The following is a 23002-nucleotide window of genomic DNA, read 5'->3' on the forward strand; positions in this document are numbered from 1 at the left end:
TCTGCATTTCCAATAGAAAGGCTCATATCATAAGAAAGCCTGATAGTTGTAGTTAAGGGGCAATTAATACTGCAATTTGAACAGATATGAAAACAATCACGTTGTAAAAGTCTGCATGGTCATCACACTTGTCAACTTGTCATGTCAGGTGCCATTCTTCTCTGAGATGAACTAAATTTATGATCCAGGGACTGCCATGTCTGTAGGATACGGACAAGCAAATCCAAACCTTTGTTGTCATGTGACTTCATTGGGAACTGAAAAACAGGGATCATGGGCAGAAGCATATATACAGCGGCCAATGCTGAAAGTATTAGGGGCGCACTGTGCCTGAGTGGGAGGGAGTTGTATAGTTTTTTTGCTCACAAAAGCTGATATACTAATAAACACTGATCATAATGGATCGGTTCAAGATAGTTATTATTATAAGAATAAATCAATAGAACCCTTCAACAGTCCATTGGAGAGCGGCATCTGGCCTCCTCTCAGACAGCCTTGATGTAGGACACTGCACTTAAATTTCAATGGTCCGATTGACATTTCAATGGAAGAGGATGCGAGTATTCCATAAAAGTTTTCACAGCATAGCTCTCCAAATTGGGCAGCCCAAAGTGAAAGGTACGTGTAAAGCAACTTAACGGTCAGTATCATTGAAAATGTTTCCTAGATGAAAATCTTCATAGACACAGTATAATAAATTAGCATAAAATCAACAGTAGCAGTCCAAAAAAGTAAGATTCTTTCATGCACATTGTCTAATGCCTTTAATAATACTTGACACAAGACTGACACCTACCAACTGTAGAGCTGCGATTAAAGATCACAGAGAAGGATTTTTAGAATAGTGGTAATATAGAACCTTGTTCAACTGACACATTCAAGCTGGCCTTCAAGGTTCAACAGTTTTAACTTGCACCAGCTTCAGTGAAATCAAGCTCTGTGGCGGGAGACCAAAAAATTTTTGCCGCCCATAGACCTTAATGGGCTTCGGCAACCTTTCCCCTACGGCAATTTTTTTGTGAATTCAAATGGGTCAAATTCAACCAAGCCTGCAGAGTGGTTAGTGAAACAGAAAGACCATCTGGAGTTCAACAAAACATACCTGAACAAGCCAAAATCCTTTTCAGATAATGTCCTGTGAACAGTTGAGATTTTTGTAAAGCACAACATTTGGAAATAATAATAAAGGGTTGACTATTGTCCCTTTCCAATCCAGATAAACTACGTAACTATCTCATTGTTTACAGTAAACAATAATGTTTTTAAAAAAGAGAACAACATCCCTACACTCAAACATGGAGGAGGTTCACTGATGTTTTGAGCTGCTTTTCTGCCCTCTGCCCTGGGTACCATGAGTCTGTTCATGGCATCATGAAATCAGCAAGGCATTTAGGAGCAAAATATAAAACCCAAAGCTGGGTCTAAGCACACAAGAATGGTGAAAGACAAAACATTGGACTGTTCTGAAGTGGTCAGCTCTGAGCCCAGCTCTAAATCCCACTGAACTTGTGGAGAGATCAGAAAACTGAAGTTGGTAGAAGGCCTCCTTCAAATCTACGAGAACTAGAGCAGTCTGAGGAGTGACTGAAACTGGCTACAGGAAGAAGTTTGTTTTAGTTTCAGTCTAGGGTGTCAAGAATTTTGTCAATGTAATTTAACCCATTCATTCAACTACCTCATATAGAAACTTGGAGGATCTGATACATAAAATAAAAGCATCAGGAAGTATTAAGGCAAAAGTATACATCTCATGCAAAGACAATGTTATGATATATTTAAAGTGAGTATAAATCCAGGTGTCAGTACCTCTCTAAGATTTACACACACTATTGCTTTGGCTGACGTAACCATCTAGCAAATATAACCTGCACAGTTTTAAAGCGGATTTTCCAAAAGAAAACTGCACTCCCCTTTGCTTCAGCCCAATGATTTCCAGAGGCATTTCCAGTGCAGCACAAGCCAACAAGTTGGACAGAGTCCCATCTGCACCTCAAGGGGTAAAAATTAATTAAGACTGACTTTCTCAGCAGAAAGAAAAGGCTGCTTTATTTTAATCTTGGATGAAGAACTTTCAGCATTGATTGGTATTTAAATCATTGAATGCCAAGAATATTTTAACAATAGTCACTCTTTGCCTTTTTGTAACAGAGAGGTTCCCAGTCTTATTTAACTGCCGAATGTTGTAAAAAAAAAAAAAGGAATTCGTTCAAGTTGTTCCTCTGTGATAGAAAAGGAAGCCTCCTGCCACTTTGGAAAGAACCGGGATTTTCTGATCTATTATTATCTATTATTTATTGGGTCTCGAACTTTAAGATTAAATGATTTTAGCAAATATGTTATGTTTCATTTATCAAAATCAAATCTTGTGATTATTTGGTAACAGCAAAGGAGGTTGATTTGTTTTTATTCCAAGAAGCATTTCTCTCTTGTTTTGGGAGTACATGGGACTCTGGACCAGTGGAAACACATTCTTTGGAGTGATAAATGGCATTTCACCATCTTAGGTTTGGTAGATGCCAGGATGTATTAATATTGGTAGAGGACAAATACTGGACTGGGGCTGTTTTCCATTGTTTGGGCTAGGGTCCAAATTAAGCCTTAAAACAGTGATCCCCAACCAGTAGTGAGCAACATGTTTCTTACCAACCCCTTGGATGTTGCTCACAGTGGCTTCAAAGCAGGTGCTTATTTTTCAATTCTTGGCTTCAGGGTAAGCTATAGTTGCATAAAAACCAAGTGTACTGCCAAACGGAGCCTCCTGTAGGCTGCCAGCCTGCATAGGGGCTACCAAATAGCCAATCACAGCTCATATTTGGCACCCCCAGGACTTTTTTCATGCTTGTGTTGCTCTCCAACTTTAAACGTGAATATGGGTAAAAAAAAGTTTGGGGATATGACACTTGACCAGACCAGACAATTTAACCCCAATGGTGGAATAGACCTTAAAAATATGGGACAAAATAAAATTAAAAACAAGATTACAATCCCAACACCAACTGGCAGCCCTTATAATAGGCAACCCGGACTTCATCCCAGGCTTAGATGAACACAACTTTCGGTGGTGGAAATCTAGAGGACTCACAGTTCTGAAACAATTTTATGGTCTGACTGGACCATTACAATTGGAAAGAATCCAGCAACATCACTCTCCAGCACCAGTGGAACGGTTCCCTTCCTACAGATACAACATTACATGAAAGCTAAGTGCAGCAGAATGGATACCCTTCCTTTATCGTACCTAGAAATTATATGCCCTACCTACCCACATTCTAGAGTACTATACCGCTTATACCAAACACTGAAACAGGCCAATACCCCACCACAACTACCATATGCTTGAGCCTGGGAGTGAGACCTGGGCAGACACCTTGAGAAGCAAGAATGGCTTAAAATATGGGACTCAAAAGCCCACAGTTCAATCAACACCTCCCTCCTCAAAGCAGGGTATAAAGTTTTACTACGCTGGTACTTAGTCCCAACCGGACTACACAAGATAAACAATTACTATGATCCCCAAAGCTTCAGAAGATGTGGAGGGCACAGTATACCACATAGTATACCACATAGTATACCACAAGGTACAAATATTTTGGACAAGGGTATACGAAATATTTTCTGTTACTGGGATTAACCTCCGTAAATTACTAGATCAAGCTCTACTGGGGAACAAAATATCGACTGTAAACAAAAGATTAAGAGCTTTGATTACCCCTTTCTTCACAGCGGCTAAACAAACTATTGCTAGATCATGGAAGTCCCCATTATTTACCCATACAACTATTTAAAAACAAACTGAACTGGATTCTGGTCAACGAGAAATTGAATAGTATACTAAATGATAAATAAAGTCAGTTCAAAAAATATGGGACCCATGGGTAAAATATAATCCCCCTGATGGGTATTTAAATAATTATACATGGAAGGTTCCAAAAGGCTACAAAAAAAACATCGGAATAACAAGAATTACTGGTACAGATAGGTAATTTTTCCTTTCCACCTCCCCTAGGTTAAGGAAACCCTGTGACCCGGAGAGTAATTAAAGGAGGCACCACATAGAATGTTTGTTATGTTTGTTAGAATGATTAAGATCTGGGTTTGAAATGTTACCTTTCTCATGATCTTGCATCTTAATTCAATTTTGGTTTTCTTATATAACGGAGCAAGGAATGGATAACTGGAAAATCCCAGTCATTTTCTTTTTTAACTACCACAAAATGCTCCCTTTTACAATGCAACACAGACTCGAAACCATGCAAATGGCAGGCCAGACGTCAGAAAAGAGACCCTGACTGCCACCACTTCCATACCAATCTTACATTTCCTACCTCAAAAATTTAACATTGGATATACAATTTGCCACGAATTCCTGTAATGTAACTAATAATCACCAATAAAAACCGTTAAAAACGTAAAAAAAAAAGTTTGGGGACCCCTGCATTAAGACTCCCACATACTCTAGAAATGGTACATAGCTTTCATCACTACTTCCCTTTGGTAGGCCTGTGTATCTTCCAATGTAGAAAATTAAGTAAAGGCAGTCTAATATTGTACTATTTATCCAGACCAGAACCCTTCCTTGATAAGTACCAAAAGTAATTATAAATGTGTATGTACAATTTCCTATTGTTAGGTATTATGAAGTTCTATTTAATAAAAACAGGTGAAACACTAGTAATTTCTCACTTCTTCTTTTTACTAGTGATGGGCGAATAAATTAGCCTGAGGTGAATGAAAATGTTGGAATTGCTTGATTTTTTCGTGAAAAAGTTGGAATTGCTCGATTTTTTTTTTTGGGAAAACTTTCGAATTGCTCAGTTTTTTTGTGAAAATGTTAAAGTTGCTCGATTTTTTTTGTGAAAACGTTAGAATTTCCAGATTTTTTCGTGCACTGTCTGATTTCACTATTTTTCACAAATTTTTCGCAATTTTGTGAATTTTGCAGGAAATTCTCAAATTTACATTGGTGTTGTAACACTTGCATGGTTCTTGTGCAAGTGTTACAATACCAATTATCAGTATATTGTAAACTGATACTTTACTTCCTTTACAAGATCATTCTAATTTTAATGCTTCCTTTGGCTGGCCTTTTAAATCATTGTGGAAGACTAAGGGAATCCAATTCTTGAAGCCTGTTGTGGACTCTAGTAATGGGAGTTTGATATCCTGGCAGTCTCCTAAAGTTAAATATGCTCTTCCAGAAAATGATAAATTAGAATATTACCATGCATAAATCCATACCAAATTCTAGTTGGTTATCCTTAGAACAATATCCTATCCAATTCCCCTTGACAAAGGCTAAGTGCCGAAACATTGGGGCAGTCTCATCCTTGGCAAGTGTATTCGTTTCTTGTGGTGTTTTCCTTTTTGCCTTGAAATACTTTGCTGGGTGGTGTGTATATCTTTGCTTATCCAGGTGTATATGTACTATACTGAATAGCAAAAATGTTTTTGATTTATGTTTTACTATTTGAAATATAAAGAATGTTTTCTCATACCTCCAGTTGTCTGTAAAAAAAATTCTTTTGAGTGTGCATGCCCAATACACTTTTCTATTCGAGTTTTTGGGTATGTACTGTGGGTTTACCCTTTGGGCCAATTGCACCTCGCTCACATTCTATTTAAGAGCAGTGCTAATATAATATACTCCTTTGTAGTCGTGTTTGTAGTGCCCTCCATTAATCTTTTTTTTTTTTTTTATAAAACTTTTATACGCTGTTCAAATACTAGTCACATTATTAATGTTTGCCCCATATGTAATTGTCTTAATCCTGAAACTTTTCATTTTCTTGCCCCTTAGTTCCTTACGGCTAGAAACTGAAAGGAGGATTTCTTCCTTTCTAAACATCTCATTGAAGCTTTATCCATTAAAATGCTTATTAAATCTTCCAACTGATATCATGAAATCTTTTAAATATTCTAGACAAAATAAAAAACGAATCAGATTCAATTCCTCCAAATGCTATTTGCGGCTGTGAGAAAGTCAATATACAAATGCTGGATTGCTCTTCCGCCCAAAAAATCAGACATTCTTATGTACCTTCTGCTCATTTGAGAGTATCAAATTTAGATTTAGTACAGTAAAATACAGAAAAGATTAAGTGGTTACCGTACTTTGATTTATTGAACAAAAAAGAGAGCGATAATAATGCTTGTTTGAGATTTAACGATTAAACTTGAAATTAAGTTTGAAAGTCATGGTATCGCTTTGTTTGGTTATACAGGTATGGGAATACAGGAGCCGTTATATTGAGGTAGTGCGAGTCCACATGCAGGGAATCTGCGGGCCGGTGAGTCCAAAAATAACCGCTCTGGCCGCGGCGTGCAAACGATTCAATAAGTTAGAGACGGACTCCACCGAGTAGGATAGCAATCAACGTGGAAACCAATGTGTTAAAATTCTTTGAAGACTTTATTGAACATCACTTTAAAATCACAAGCTGGCAGGGGATGTGCGCTCGACGCGTTTCGTGACTATTGTGTCACTTCATCAGAAGCATTCTCTAACTTCTCTAAAAGTCTCTAACTTTTTGAATCGTTCTACAGGTATGGGACCTGTTATCCAGAATGCTCGGGACCTGGGGTTTTCTGGATAACGGATCTTTATGTAGTTTGGATCTTCATGCCTTAAGATTACTAGAAAATCATGTAAACATTAAATAAACTGAATAAATTGGTTCCAATAAGGATTAATTATATCTTAGTTTGGATCAAGTACAAGCTACTATTTCATTATTAGAGAAAAAGGAAATCATTTTTAAAAATGTTGGTTATTTATATAAAATAGAGTCTATGTAATTCGGAGCTTTCTGGATAACGGGTTTCTGGATAAGGGATCCTTTACCTGTACTTGTTTTCTTTTTTGTTTATACACTTTGAGAATTTATTCATATTACTTTATTGATACTTCTAGTTTCACTGCATGTATTTTTTTTATGTATTATGTTGTGGCATCGACTAATTGACTTTTGAACTCAATCTATACCCACTGACATCTTGATAGTTAATATTGTCTGTCGTTAATCTGGTGGTTTATTCTTATTGATGCCAATAAAAACTTAAATAAAAATCAATGGATGAAAAAAGGCTTCAGATATGTTCCAACTCAAAGAAATCATTCTTGTTGTTTAAGTTGGACTTATCTAATTATATTAGTGTGTTTTGAGAATGAAGAGCATGGTGCAAATATATACCTGGGTTTTTTTCTGCCCCATTAGAAACATGTCATTGTGTTTAGTAGTGTTGAATAAATAGAAATGGGACAAAAAGTCTAATCTTTCTAAAGCAGAACAGGGTTACAAGAATGAAAAATGAATCATGATGTGGTAATATATAACCCCTTTGCAGTATTTTAAATTCTGAGATTGATTAATTTGATTGTAAATTATATTATGATAGATGTGGAATTGTACATTTTCTTAACTTTTTGAACCTTCCCACTTCGTAATGTATTTGTGCCTAAAAATCGCTCAGTTCTTTAGACTTTCTTCCACCTACTTTTTATTGAGTCAAGTAAGCAGCCTATTGCTTTCAATAGCCAAGTCTGTCTCTATGACACTATGGACATGTATTATTCTGTGGATATTCTATCATCATATAGTAACATCCTTTAATCAGAGGTGTATAGAGGTGATGGAGCAGGCACTAAAAGATAGAGGTTTACACACATATCTCTACTGAAATTGATTTAAAGTAATTTTTATATTCAGCTATATTTTTCCCTCATATGCCAGAGGCTTGTTTACCTTTAATTAATGTATGTTTTCAGACCGTACACCACCAATGGTGACTTTTGTTCTCAGTTTGTGATTGTACATGCTTTAAATAAGAATTTGTTTCATTCTTATTCAAATCTCTTGATTTGACGCTTTTCCAATCACTCACAATTTGATACATTAGTGCAGAGGTTTTCAAACTGCGGGACAGCTTCCCAAGGGCAAATCCAATTTTTGAAATCTGAACCTGACCCAGACCTGAACTTTTACCCACTTGGATCCACTACCTGACCAGCAACTGCCTTATCTGCAACCCATTGACCACCATTAAACAGGAAGTGCTGTTCTTGCAAACTGGAAGTTATATCATCAGAAGTGGGCAGGGTCAGAAAACACATTTTAATTGTTTAAAAAAGTAAAACTTGCAATAGATAAGACCCGTTACCTGCAAACCCGCATCTATAACCACAAGTCCAACCTGATTTTTTGAAGGTGTCCGACCCCCTGCAGGACTTTACCCCAGTGGGCATTGGCTGGGTAGAGGGCTGCCCCAAACAATGTTCCCTGTAATTTCTTTTTGGCAGTTGTGTTCATGCACACCTTCAAAAAACAGTGAGTGTATGGTTCAGAATTAGTGCAAAATGATGGGGGTCATTTACTGACACAAGTGCAAGAGCACTCTTATTCATTTAAAAGGAATTTGTGCCCAGGGTCTGGCAGTGCTCTGAACATAAAAGTTTCATCCTACTGTGTCAGTATAATGCAAAAAATGAAATAACCAATACCTTGTTCAGATGCGGGGTGATCCCAAATTTATTGTAGTGCTCTTGACATGTGAGTCATGTTCAAACGTTTCGGGACAAACAAATGCCCTTCCTCAAGTGACAGTCCTACTGTGTCAGCCCTGTTCTTTCTGTCTGCGGCAGGGCAGGTGGAAATGAATGGGCTCTGTGGTGGCCTCTGTCCACCAGTGCTCACTAACATATGAACCTGAACACACACGTCTTCCCTGCCCTCCCCTCAAGACAACAGTGTTGCTGAAAGCAGGCAGCGCTTTATTGAGATGAACACAGGTCTGTGTTTTTGCGCACAGAAACCTGTTGCAATTTTTTTTTTTCCCCAAAGCAAGGCACAAAGTGAAAAAGCATGGCAGATTGCTCTCATTTTTGCACTTAGCACCCTGCCCTGCACTTAGCAAATTAAGCCCTATTCATTACACTTTTTGTGAACCACAAGTTGTTGTGTGCACTCAAAGGTGCCCTAGACGACCCAGCTCGCCCCAACTTCCCCTGTTGCATGCGCAGTGACGTCAGACACTTATGCACATGCGTGGTGACATTGTGCAGTGACATGTATGCGCAACAACGTCGATCACTTACGTGCATTGTGGTGCTGCCGCCGTTCTCCATCTCAAGTTGTGTCTGGTGAGTCTGGTCTAAGGGTAGGCAGAAGAGGCCCCCCAAATGTTATGCCCTAGGCAGCTGCCTCTTCTGCCTACCCCTAGTTCTGGCCCTGGTTGAAATAGGCAGTTTATAAGATTGAAAAGCTATTAAAGGCCAAGCAAACCAGGATTTAAAAAAAAAAAAGAAAACAAAATCCCCTTAAAAGTGCGCCCCCCCCATCAGTATTGTGCCCTAGGCGGGTGCCTACCCCTAGTTCCAGCCCTGTGTGCACTAGCCTAAAAATTTGTGTGAGCACCTATGAGTGATGCACAGTAACAAACATTGGCCAGCTGGTTGGCCAGCTTTTCTGCAAAGGCTAAAGGGAATCTTACACTGAGCGCACTAATATTAAAAGTTTCGTTTTGTGATCATATTCAGACCTCCACATGTAGTATTAACTGCCTGAATTTTTGGGGGTTATTTATCAAAGGTCGTTTTTTTGAGATTTGTGAGGTTTTTTCTACCTCGAATAAATTCACAACTCGAATGTTTGCTTATCTATGAAACAATCCAAATGTACAAAACTTAATTGAATGCAATTGGGAAGATTATAGGCTAAAAACCTCTAATACATCGAATGTATCGAGTTTTCGAGTGCAAACCAGCATAAAACACCCGAAAATCATGAAGATAAAAAACATCTTCAGATGATTAAAGTGACCACTGCCATTGACTTTTACATGAATACGACAGGTTTTAGCTGGAGTATTTTCCTATTCAGGCTTTAAGCAGCTTCGGGCCATAATAAATCTCGAAATATTCTGGGTTTTTGTCCCTGAAAAATTCAAGTTTTTTAGTGAAACTACACTGAAAAAAACTGAAATTTTTCGAGAAAACACAACTCGACCTTTAATAAATAACCCCCTAATCTTTGTTAATCTTCAAGAAAGTCTTTTTGATATATGAATAACCCCATGGAGCCTATGTCACTGAACTGAGGTCAAAGAAGAACCTCAGCTATGAAGAGTCCAAGCGTTGTTAATACTGCATTACATACATACAGAGACTGCTGAAAGATCGCTCCCCGGAGTGCTTCGGATTATGTGTTTTGACTTTCCAAAAGCCCTAATCATATGAGGGTTTCATAGAAGGTTGGTATATGGGCTTCTTAGAGAAATACGGGTTTCACACATGCTGATATTTAGGACTTAATATTTATTTAGGCAATTTTTAAAACAGAATTGACAAAGTAGGCATTTACCTTCCCAACAGTGACCATACAGTCTAAACCAGCTCTTCATTTATGATAAAATATTCAGATTTAGGTGCATCCTACCTGTCATCTAACTAAAACTGCTGAAAGTATTAAATGGAAAGTGATCATCATTTAAATGTGATCTCTCACTTGTTCATCTACAGGAAAAGCAACATTGGTCAACTTTTCTCTGATTTACCATTGCAATTAGTTCACTTTGGCCAAGTATCAAACACTTGTCACCATTAGTTGATCAGAAATGAATTGAGCTTCTTTAGGCTGAGACATTCAGTCACTGCTCTGTCACTGGAAGTTGAATAAAACAATTGCCTGGGAACACGTGCAAATATAGTTATAAAAAAAAAGAAGGAAAGGAGAACTACAATCAACTAAACCAGCTTCTTGTAGTAAACAATAGAATATAACGTGCTGTAGTGCAATTTCTTTTTTGCTCTTCCAACAATGCAAATCTTAGTTTCAAAGTCCATAGAGTTTCCATACACCTTTCCGTTAGTCTAACTACGCGCTTGTCTGGAATTGCTGTTTTTGTTGGGAATTGGAGCCACGGGGTCTTTGCTTTTCCTGGGACGTCGAAGCTTTTGATCCCAGCGCTGTAATTGCAAAGAAAAACTTAAATTTTAAACATGGGGAAAAGTAACCACATATATACAGAGGTAGAAATACATTGTAGAGGGCTGTACCCACATATAGGCAGGTATACATTAGTCATGATTCTTATATTTTCTTGTGTGGGTTCTAGTGTATTAGTGACCCCATCTAAGATTGAAACAGTGGAGTTTAGGCCAAAGCCAGGGGTCTATGTCACAGACAAGATCATGTGGCCCAAGCCCCTAATTATATATATATCTATATCATATCTATATCATATCTATATCTCATCTATATCTCATCTATATCTATCTATCTATCTATCTATCTATCTATCAGGTATGCAACAGGCTCTTCATTAATAGAGATTGTATGTCTAGAGCAGGCTGGGGTAGGCATGGCTGAAGATAGCACAAGTCAGGATGAGGACCCTATAAATGAGTATATAAATGCAGGACAGCAGAGTTACAGGAGCATTAGACAGAGAAGACTGTGAAGTTGAACATGCCTGGATTCTAGTGATGTGCGGGTCGACAAAAAGAGGTCCCACCCTTTCCCAACCCACACACCACCTGAACCCCTACCTGCACTTCTATTTATAGACCTGCTTGTGCCTATAAATAGTGGCTGATGGAAGCAGAAGTAAGAACTGTAAGGTTGTGGGCAGGGGCAGCAGAAAAAAAGAGCAAACAGTGTGGGGAAGTCAGCCAGAACCCACCCAATCCACACATTACTACTGGCTCCAATGTAAAATAATAGTTGGGTTAGTAACCAGGCAGCACAGCCACTAGTACATGGTTACCACCATAAATGATTGTGCCTGAAGTGTTCAGAATTGCCCCAGATAGTTAATGCCCAGCCATGTTTTCTGAGTATGATACTTATTGTTCTATTGCTTTTGAACTGCACTATTATATACTTCATCACCTTGGTTGTTTAATATACCCCTTACTGTTTCCATGAGGATTAAGCACCACACCACACAGTGATATTGCTCTATTGTCCAATATGACTGCAAGGACTTCCCCTGGGTGTACAGATTGGAATTCTTGCACAGTGCTTTATGATTTCTTAGGATACTACATAGGGTCCGAACTGACATAAACAAATATATTACGGCATTTCTGCAGTTTTATGCGAGTAGTTAAAAAATAGCATGTTCTTACCTTGACTTTCTTAGCAAGACGATCTCTCCATTTTTCGGCCAAGGATCCTTCCACTAGTAGAAGCCTGTGTTACATAGAAAAAACAGAGGTCTTTAATTGTCTGATGCCCTGGAGGGGTGTCCTGGCATGATGAGGGGCATGGCAGTTATATGAGAGTAAATGACATTACATAGCATGGAAACTACTCAGGCAATGGGTTTAAAGTTAAACATTTTACATCAGGTCTAAACACCAATAGATAACAATTACAGCACCTACTGCTTTGAAATGTTTGACAGCAAGCATGTGATTGGTTGCTTTTGGTTAATACACCTTGTGTAAATATTTCTCTGTACATGTACATTTACATAAAACTATAAGTATAAAAGTATCCCGGCACAGCCCTAGTGGCCTTGTAATAAGCATAATTTCAATTTTCGGAGACATTTTACCTGGTACGCTCTTTGTCTTCATAGCCCATAATTATGTATTCCTCATTGGCAACAAGCTGGGGGCACAAGCAGCCTGAGTTGGTGTACAGTGTCACTGTGTCTTTAGGAATGTTCACTAGGGAAGACTTGAGAATCTCCTTTACTTCCACAATTGCTGTTGCGTCGTGGCATTTCACTTTCACCTCTTTCACTTTTGCTCTGATTACTAATGATAGAAAAGAGTGTTTCAGATTAACACAACATGATGTCTGCATTGTATAGTGAAGAGGCAGTTTTCTAAGAGTGCTCTAAAAATATAAGGCTAGTGATAGATATGGCAGAACTCGGTCTACAGAGAAATGCAGACTAAGAATAAGGCCCGGACTGGCAATCTGTGGGTCCTGCTGTAAGATGCCATAGAAAGTGGTGGCTGTTTGGGCGTCTGTGTAATAGGAATGGCAGGGCCTATTTTGAATCCCAGTCCAGTCCTGCAGTGAGAATCCCCTCCTCCGATGCTCCTCTGCTGTTCCATTTGCCGGCACCTGATTAAATTGCCTCCGCTTGGGTGGAGGTAGATGCTGTGGATTTCGGAACTGAAACGCTAGATTTTGCATTTCACTCCAAAATCTGCCACAACTGCCTGACCCTAGGTGGAGGCAATGTATAAAGGTGCAGGCACATTGGACAACAGAGGAGCAGATTCCTGCCCAAGATCCGCTACATCTGTCTCTAGCCTGTCTCTCTTTTTGGATACTTCGACCATCGAATAGGCTACTTCGACCATCGAATTGGACTTTGATTCGAATAAAAAATCGTTTGACTATTCGACCATTCGATAGTCGAAGTCTCTTTAAAAATCCTTCGAATTCAGTACGTCGCCAAGTTAAACTTACGGAATTTGTATTATAAGGCTATGGGGGACCTTAGTTTTTGGCACTAAATAAAAATCCTTCGATCAATCGACGAAAATCGTTAGATTGAACGATTTTTATTCGAACAATCAAATGCTTATTTTAGCACTAAATCCTTCAAATTCGATATTCGAAGGATTTCAATTCGATGGTCAAATTCGAGGGTTTTAACCCCTCAAAATTCGACCCTTGATAATATATACTGCACAGGCCCCTCTTTGGCACACAATTCATGACACACAACAGTGTTAAATGAAGCTAGGAAACAGTGGTAAAGCTCACACCAGTGATAAGATCTGTACTTACCATAATTGTAATTATTCTTGAGATACGTCTTTTGGGAAGCCTTCATGGGCTTGCATTTACAGTGCTCTATAAAAAAAAAAGGTTAAAGATATGAGTTTATGTCTCAGATTAGCAGCAATATATGTCTTAATATGACCTTTGAGACAGTATTCCTTTTTTTATAAGTTTTATTTTGATTAAATGTGAAGTTATAGCTCAATGTGTGCTCAGATAAGTCATGCCTTCATGTTTAGTGCTATAGGAGAAAGTAAATTGAAGATATAAACCATATTTATATATTTCTATCCGTGTGGTGAATATTGCAAAAATCTTTTTAGCATTTCTGTCACATGGAGCCTGAAGATATATACGAGTCCCAAGCAGCACTCTCCGTTAATAGGTAATATTTAGTACTTCTTGAAATGATGCAAATAAATCTTAACATGATTCTCTCTCTAAATCTCTAAATGATTTATTCAGAGGTAAAATGGTTACATGGAGATCTGGCTTTAACATCCGAAGGAAGAAATAGTTAAAACAGTCCAAAAATAACAGATAGGAGCGAGTAGCTTATCTGGAATTGAGGTGCATGCACTGAACTATATGTACATTTAACATAATCAGAAGTATTGATTTCTCCTTTTTTATATTTTTTCAGAGAGAATCAATTGTGTAGGTTTTTGCTCTAACAAACATCCCAGTGCAGTGAAAGAGTTATGTGCTCTGCTGGCCTAAGGTGGATTTCTTTTTTTTTTTTTTTTTTTAGAAATGAGGATATTTGGGACTGCAAACCCACTAGGCTGGGATTTCATTCTGCAGAGGCACAAATAAGAATATATTGAATGAATAATGCATTATACCAGGAAAGTGATTTATGGAACCTATGCGATTGTGAAGCACAGAACACTGACTTTCTCAAACAGATGTGATCTGGGTTCATGTTATTTTGGGGCTGATTTGCATCAAACAAAAAAAAAAAGGTTTTTAAAGAATGCACTTATATATTTATTAAGCATGAGCTCATCTGAAATGATGGGTTCTATTTACCAAGGGGAGAAATTCTCTAAATATAACGTGATCTGTTATAAGGAAATTCTCAGAATGTATGGCTGTTTATTTAAGAACACATTTTTGGGGGGCATATTTCTCCATGACGCTATAATCCGTTATCCAGAAAACTCCAAATTATGGAATGGCCGTCTCCCACGGATTTCATTTTATCCAAATAATCCTCTGTATTAATAAAACAGTGCCTTGTACTTGATCCCAACTAAGATATAATTAATCCTTATTGGAAGCAAAACCAGCCTATTAGGTTTGTTTAATGTTTACATGATATTCTAGTAGACTTAAAGTACGAAGATCCAAATAACAGAAAGATCCGTTATCTGGAAACCCCCAGGTCCCGAGCATTCTGGATAACAGGTCCCATACTTGTATATTCTAACTTTTAAAAAGTACTGCCTCTTAGGTGGTGAGAATTATAAACTAGTACCAGTATGGGATAAGGAAACCCAATATCCAGAAAGTTCTGAATTATGGAAAGGCCATCTCTCATAGACTCCATTTTATCCAAATAATCCACATTTTTTAAAAGGATTTCCTTTTCTCTGTAATAATGAAATAGTGCCTTGTACTTGATGGTAACTAGGCTACATCAATCCATATTGGGGGCAAAACTGTCATATGGGGTTTATTTCATATTCAAAAGATTTTTAGTAGATTTAAGTTATGGAGATCAAAATGACATAAAGATTCCTTATATGGAAACCCCCTGGTCCCGAGCATTCTGGATAATAGATGCTTTACATGTATCACATGCCGGGGGAACTTGTTTTTAACCAAAAGCTGCCATGGATTTGCAAGGATGTCATTAATATTAATGGTGTTGCTAAAAGAACATCTGTCACTTGTCAAGAAAAAATCGCAACAAAAAAAATCTACTCTCCAAAATAAAAAGCTGCACCTTATGCTAAACAATAGCCACCACACAGCTCCATATGTATGTTCCAAAGTCCGCATACAAAACTGAAACAATTACAGCTAAATATTCTGAAGATACAACACTCTTTGTAATTATTATGCACCTTTCGTGTTATCAGTCCCTTTCCTTTTTAAGTTTTTTAAAGACTCAGAATGTTCTTTATGTTTTATAAAAAATACAGTGTTGCCCTTTAAGACACACGTTTATGGAATGATGTTGATGAGTTTCATAAAGTTTGTTCAATGACACTCTGTTGGCTCAATGAGGTTTGGATGCCAAATGACCAAAAATGGATACAATGTTTAAGCTACTGTACAAGCATGGAGAAGTGAATGAACAAAGGCAGTTTTATAAAGGCAGAGAAAATCTAACACCGGCTAAATGTTATTTTGGATGGCAGCTGCAACCCTGGCTCTCTGCTGGTTTGGATTTCAGACCACTTTCTCTCCCCGACCAGAGCTCGGATTCAGTAAGACATCATCTGAACAATCTCTCAGTGCTGCTCTGTTTTGAACCCTGGAGTCACCAGTTATCTTAGTTACAAAGTTGCCTTCATACTGCTTCCATTGAACAATCCAACAGCTTCAGCTGCAAAGACGGTTATGACCTGAATATTTCCATAATACATGTAAGAATTTTGTTGACAGTTGAGTAAATGCCACTTGTGTTTGAGATACAATAAGCTGGGGAATTATAACATAAAATCAGGATCAAGCACTGACACAATAAGCTTCACTAATATTGCTGGTTTCCCCATTGATTAAGTTGGGACAGAGTTTTAGTGCTGGTATTTTTTGCACATTAGTCACCCCATTGTTCACAAGTTATGTGGTCTCCAAGTAAAATGGTATTATCTTCCATAACAGTGTTGCTCAGTTATGAGTTATCTAATCTTGCTGAATGATAATGCCCAGTATACTCCAACATATTATCAAGGGTTTAAGATTGTTGTGTACTGTAGTCCAGCAACATCAAGGATGGATTCCAAAGCAACTGTTACCCATTATTTCAAGGCCAGCAGACAATGTAGGGGGTAGACTAAGATAAATAGCAACGTTTTTACAACTTCTAGTAACCGTTTTTTAATCAGCAGGCAGCAACTACTGCTCAAAAATGTGATTGGAGGTTACTAGCCCTAATATTAAAGCTTTTATTACATGATACTTTTGTTGCAAGAAGATCTTCCAATGAAAATCCCGCAAAAATCCTGAAAATTTCCACAGCCCAATGTTATGCTTACTGGAGAAATATATGGAAAAGTCCCGTTAAAAGGAAAAAATGTAAAAAAAAAAAAAAGACTCCTGTACAATAGTGTACAGTGCAAAAAATGGTGCAATACTCAATGTTTTTAGCTGGAATGCATATAATATATATACACAGTTTACAAAATGTTTAGTAGCCTATGATTAAGTGGTTAACACGAAATGCGTAAGGCTATGGATACAATAAATTACTTTTCACCTTGAAAACCTTTGCCTGGTGGAAGTCTGCCTTTTTGAGTGCCTGCTTTAAAGAAATGTATATTTTATGTTTAGTAGCCTAATCCAACAGAGGTAACTGCATTTGCCACCTGTTTAAAAGCAAATATCTGATTCGTTGCTTTGAGTTATTAGACCTGGATCAAATTAACATTTTTATTATATTACCCCATTAAGGCTCTGGCTTACAAACCCAGCAAAATAAACTGCAACATTCTGATATAAATCACTATATTTTTTTTACCCACAATCCAGTATGTTTCTGAGAACTATTGTGTTATAACAGGTACCTGTTAAGTATCATCAACTGCAATTTGCACCAATATTTACACAAATGGTGTGTTAACGTTGTCAATTCTCACATGCATTATATACTATACATTTGGTAAAAGTCAATAGTGGCTAAGGATTCAAGGGAAACCTGGAATTAGCCCCAGGTTCAGGTTACTGGTAATTCCAGCATTGCCTAGCATAATTCATCAGAGTAATTGCACTGGCACATCACAAAGTGGTAAAAAGAGTTATTGCACAGTTTTCCTTTCGTAAATTAGCTCTTGTTAGTCAAAGGGAACTGTCATTGTTCAAAATTCATCAGCCACTGCATTGTGTTTATCTTTTGTTTGGGATTAATTCATCCTGGAAATCAATCTCCATATTCCAAGGAATTTTCATATTTGGGGTGATTTACTCATTATGGTAACATTTCCCATTGATATCAATAACTCTGCATCATCCTCATTCTGTCATTTTTAATTCTGTTCACCTGTTTACCAATCAGTACAGGTATCAATGCAAAAGGTAAAAAAAAGAATTTATCTTATATGAAGGAAGCAGGCGTAACAGAAATGTATCTGTCCTAACTAGATCCATGATATATCAGGTGCAGTTATTAAGTGAAATGAATGCTCCCTTGTAGAACATGTGAAGGATTAGAAATATCCTCACATTATGTACTTACCAAAATATATCTGTGTTCAAACAAACTACAGGACTTATGGGTAAATGGCGGTATTATAAAGGAATTTCAGATGTAGTCAGTGCTAATTTTAAATCACTCAAGCAGAGGATGGCGCATTGCCACATAACATTGCTGGGAAATAAATAAAATGGAAAGAAACTTACCACCTGCCGTGCTTCCGCAATTTCCATTGTTTGAATCCATGGAGAAGTCTGGCATTGAATCTTAAAATACATAAAGCCAATTTAGTATCTGAACTCATATAAACAGCATATTTCTGATATATTAAATATATTAAAAATGACTGCTAATTATATAACGTGCGTGTTTCTGAGCAACAATCACCTGTGCAGGGGGACCTGGACTTCCTACTCTCAAGTGAAGCCATTCATAGTAGGTAGTTGGGATCCAAATGCCCAAGGAAAACATTTGGAATTTATTTTTGAATTTCAGGCTTGAAGGCAAGTTTGCTTGCATAAAAACCAATTGTACTGCCAAACAGAGCCTTTATATGAGCTACCAATTGGCAATCATAATATTTGGCAGCCCAATGATTTTTTTTTAATGTTTGTATTGCTCCCCAACTCTTTTTACATTTGACTGTGGGTCACAGGTAAAAAAAGGTTGGGGACTCGCATCCTAGTCCATTCTCTTTTTACAGTCTTTAATCTAGCCTTCTCTCCTAGTTTGTTCTCTTACAGAACCGAAGAATGACAATGATATAGGCATACAAAGCAAAATGGTTGGTCCACTGTAAGTTTTCCTGATATCCTGGTGGGCCAGTCCAACACTGCTTCTGCTAAACACAGCTTCATCTTAGTCTTTCTGGTTGCTCTGTACAATCTAAGTCCTATGCCCCATAAACCCCAAGAATGAAAAAGGTGGCAATTAAGAGAGACAGTCCCGTATTTAAGACTTTATCTATCGCATGAAAGCAGCAGTTCTGCATGACAAGTTAGCATCAAGTTATTTAAGCAATTTCTGTGTCTGCACCTACATTTCCTTGATGGGTTTATAAACGTATTTTTTAGCTTTGTGAGGCAATGCCACATAGCAGGGGATATATGTGAGAAATGACCGCTTTATGAAAGTCCTTAGTACAATAATAAATTACTGAAGGAAACAGCTACAGAACAAGCAGATGCAGGTCAACCAGATAAAGAAGGATTCATCTACAATCTTCAAAGTATTGGTTCCTCCAGCTATGAAGTACAACTCTTTAGATCTGTAGCCAGCCTTGCTTTGAGTTACAGTTTCAAACATAATGGTCACACCTCTCTGTTTAATGGAATATGTACGCTGTATAATATGTAGTTCAATGCTTAATGCTTGGTTGTTCTTCTGCAGAATGCAGTTGCAATGGCAGCCCTTTAACGTTTCTGTTTCTGGATGACTTCTAAGGAGCCTTGAAAGGCTTGTAAACTGACCAACAAATACATGTACAGGGTGGTGCTGTACATTAAGAAGTGTCAGATGTGCAAGGTATCTTTCTCTACTCCTCACATGCAATGTGTAAGATGAATGGAACTCTAGCTGTGTCTGGGGGTTTGTAGATTTTTTTTATACTACTGAAGGTCTGGCCCATCCCTCATTTTTTTGGAGGCTGATATAAGTGCAGGTCAGTTTATATTCACTAAATGCCAGACTGGCTATTCATTTATCTGACACCAGAAATGTTTAGAAAAGTATATTACCGTAATCCTAATGTAAGTTAACAGGTGAATGAGTTTTAGAATTGTATAACCCTGGTCTATAACTATATTCTTTTATTGCCTTGTATTTATTTTTAAGATATTAATTTCATTCTGTTCATCACTAAAACATTTAGGATAGGTTACTATGTCTTAAAATGAACAGGAGTTATGTATGCAGTGCCTATAATTTAAGCAACAGGCTATAACAGTATACACATGGCTTTAATCATACTAATCCTTTTCAATAGAATATTAAATCAGTTTTCCCCAGCAACTATATGATATTTATGATCCAGTGCTTGTCCAACATTCACTAGGAATGCACACCACAAATCCCAAACAATTATCATCCAGCCCTATCTTTACATATTAAATATATAGGTATGCCAATAATCAGAGCTTTCTATAACCAGCTCAAACTGTCTTCTAGGCATTATTGCCTTGACAAGTCAGTGTTGATAGATAAAAACCACCTCCATGAGTGTCTCAGCCAGATCTGTATTGTATGGCCACAGTCATAAGGACAATGAAGGCTATTTTCTAAATGTTGAAAGAAATAAGTGTCTATGCCCAGGTATATACTTGGAACGGTCAGTGTATGCATCTAAAGCTGGTGGGGGTGTTGGGAACTGTATATTACACCAACTGGAGAGGCCATAGGGTGGTCATTTGGAAAGCAGAAGAGAAATAATACGATCAATCAGAAAAAATTCTCCACTGAAAGACAGTTTTTTTTTGTATAATGAAATTGTGCAATTCTAAGTGACTTTCCAGTATGCAATAAATGATTTGATAGATAGAAACAAAGCTAGATTAGTAGATGATAGATGGATAGATAGATAGCACAAATTGGAGCTTTGGCCATTGACTAGTAACAAATAAATCCATCTTTCCTATTCTCCTCCTTTCCATTCAGAGCAGAACACTTGGGCTACTGACAAAGGCTCTTGGCTGACATTGTGCATTAGGCTAAATAGCTCATCAAAAGAAGTTATGCAACAAGTGTTTGCCAGACAATGAAAACTGGATAAAGGAGCTTTCCATCTGATTTCACAAAGAAGTCTAAATGCACATCACATTGTGGCAAATATCATACCACCACCACCATTTATTAAGCTACCTTGCAGCTGCCCCTGTACATACTTATTCAATATGTATGAATATAAATCAAAAGCCATCACCAAGGGTCTTGCAGTATCAAAAATAGTGTATTGTTGCTTAATATGTACAACCAATGTTTCGGTCCCCATTGGGGACATAAGTCCAAAAGTAACCGCACTCTTACCCTGAGTCCAATGGCGGGTGCTAGGTCAAATTGTGATGTATAATGTATACAGTGGACCAGCACTCTGATAATTTTCCAAACAATTTTATTGAGTGACACGAGTGATGACTCAATAAAATTGTTTGGAAATGGTCCACTGTATACATTATATATATATTTATATATATATATCATAGCATGACCTCAGGTTTCTACAGTGGCTCTGAAGTAGCTGCGGTTGTTGAGTTCCATAACCTGGAACTACAAATTCCAGTGCTTCATCAACAGCTTAATTGTAACTGGGGGTGCTGGGAGTTGTATTTAAATTACATCTGGTTCGTATTATATAAATGTAGCCTTCCAAAATGCAGGCACTATGGAACTCCGTACCCCAACTGTTGGCTGTGAACAGATATTGGAGTTTGTTTAACAAAAGCTAAAGGGCAACAGAAAGGGAGACTCCTGCTATAGACCATATTATACAAATCTTTCCACACTTACGAATTCTTTAAAAAAATATATCCGTCAATTCAGTAGACAAAACAAGTATTATAGAACTAACATTTGTCTTTGAAGTGCCTGCCTTAAACAGTGCATTTAATAGTATATGGGTATGAATGATTATTTGGCTATGTAGTTATGTGATGTGCAGTTTAGACTTTCATTGGCCTACAGTATGTTATGTTCTACCGAGCTGCATTCACAAGCATCTCTTATTGGTTAGATGGGTCAGTGGGTATCCCTTAAGATTTTTTAACCTCTGCCACATACTGTGTAAAAATTGTCGCTAAACTTTGTATAGGAATCTAAATGAACCAAAATAGCTTTTATATGAATCATTTAGAGGTAAACTACCTGTTCCTTGTTCCACTGTGACGATAGCCTCTGGGGAGATGCAGACTCCTCTGTCATATACGGGCAGCTCTTCACATGCCAGGCTCTCTGGCCAAGTGTGCCGGTACTTTATGAGAATGGGCTCACAGCCGGCCCTGGCCCTTTCGCACACGGACTTGCAAGGCTTAATTGGTTCATGCTGGAAATCGATGGTACAAATGGGGGCATACATGGCACACAGAAAGAACAAAAGGTCCTGGCTACATTCAGTGGTCAGCAAACCTTCAAACTGTTCAATTGCCAGGATGGCATTGGCTTGAGTGCTGTGGTGGAGATGGTTGGGCATCTTGGTCATGTTCCATGGCATAGATTTGCACATGGGAATCCGCACAGGCTCACACGAAGCACAGTAAGCATTGGGTAATAAGAGAAGCACCAGTCCAGGTATGACCAGTAGCAGTAATGAGTCCACTTTCCTTGTTCGAGACATTGTTATTCTGCCCAACCTGTATGTGTAGGCTTACTTTAGAGGGAATACAGGGAATACAGGGAAAATCTGGGCACATGTAAAAGCAACTACAACTCACCCCACCTTATAGTTTATGGGCAAGTCAAAAGCAAGGAGTTAAGTTTATCTTTAGTCCCATCCAATACAAAATGAACAATTACTCAGATAATTTAAAAGTGCAGAATTAGATAAAAATCCAAGTCCTTCAATCCTATCTGAAAGCAATCAATCATGTGTCAAAATCAACAAACCAAATCCATAGGGCTAACCATTCACCTCTGCCAGGAGTCCTGTGTGAAAGTGTCCCTTGTTCTCCTCTCCCAGTGCAGGAGTCTGTAACCAGTCTCAGACAGCCCTTGCTCTTTTTCACTTCCAAGCCCTCCACTCAGAGCCCCTCCCCTCAGCTGCCTTAGCCCTCCCCTGTCTGTGATTGGGGGGGGGGGAGTTTGATTATATTCTGCAAACTTTCCAATCTTCCGAAAAATTGCAGATTAATCATACACTGTGCTGTTTAGAGCATGAATCCTCCTGATGAGGTCAGCTGTACATGTT

The 23002-nt window shown here is 37.9% G+C and overlaps 1 protein-coding gene across 1 annotated transcript; it reads right to left on the minus strand.

Annotated features, from left to right (window-relative positions):
- Positions 1 to 10624: 10624 nt before the first annotated feature.
- On the minus strand, positions 10625 to 22513 carry frzb.L (frizzled related protein L homeolog; the record flags this gene model as incomplete). Its single annotated transcript, NM_001090261.1, is given in 6 exon segments — positions 10625 to 10960; positions 12125 to 12188; positions 12556 to 12760; positions 13752 to 13817; positions 18315 to 18374; positions 21964 to 22513. Coding segments are annotated over 6 exon segments (960 nt in total). The 5' UTR covers positions 22433 to 22513.
- Between the last annotated feature and the right edge of the window lie 489 nt (positions 22514 to 23002).

This window comes from Xenopus laevis, chromosome 9_10L, assembly GCF_017654675.1.
Source record: "Xenopus laevis strain J_2021 chromosome 9_10L, Xenopus_laevis_v10.1, whole genome shotgun sequence".
Classification (NCBI taxonomy): domain Eukaryota; kingdom Metazoa; phylum Chordata; class Amphibia; order Anura; family Pipidae; genus Xenopus; species Xenopus laevis.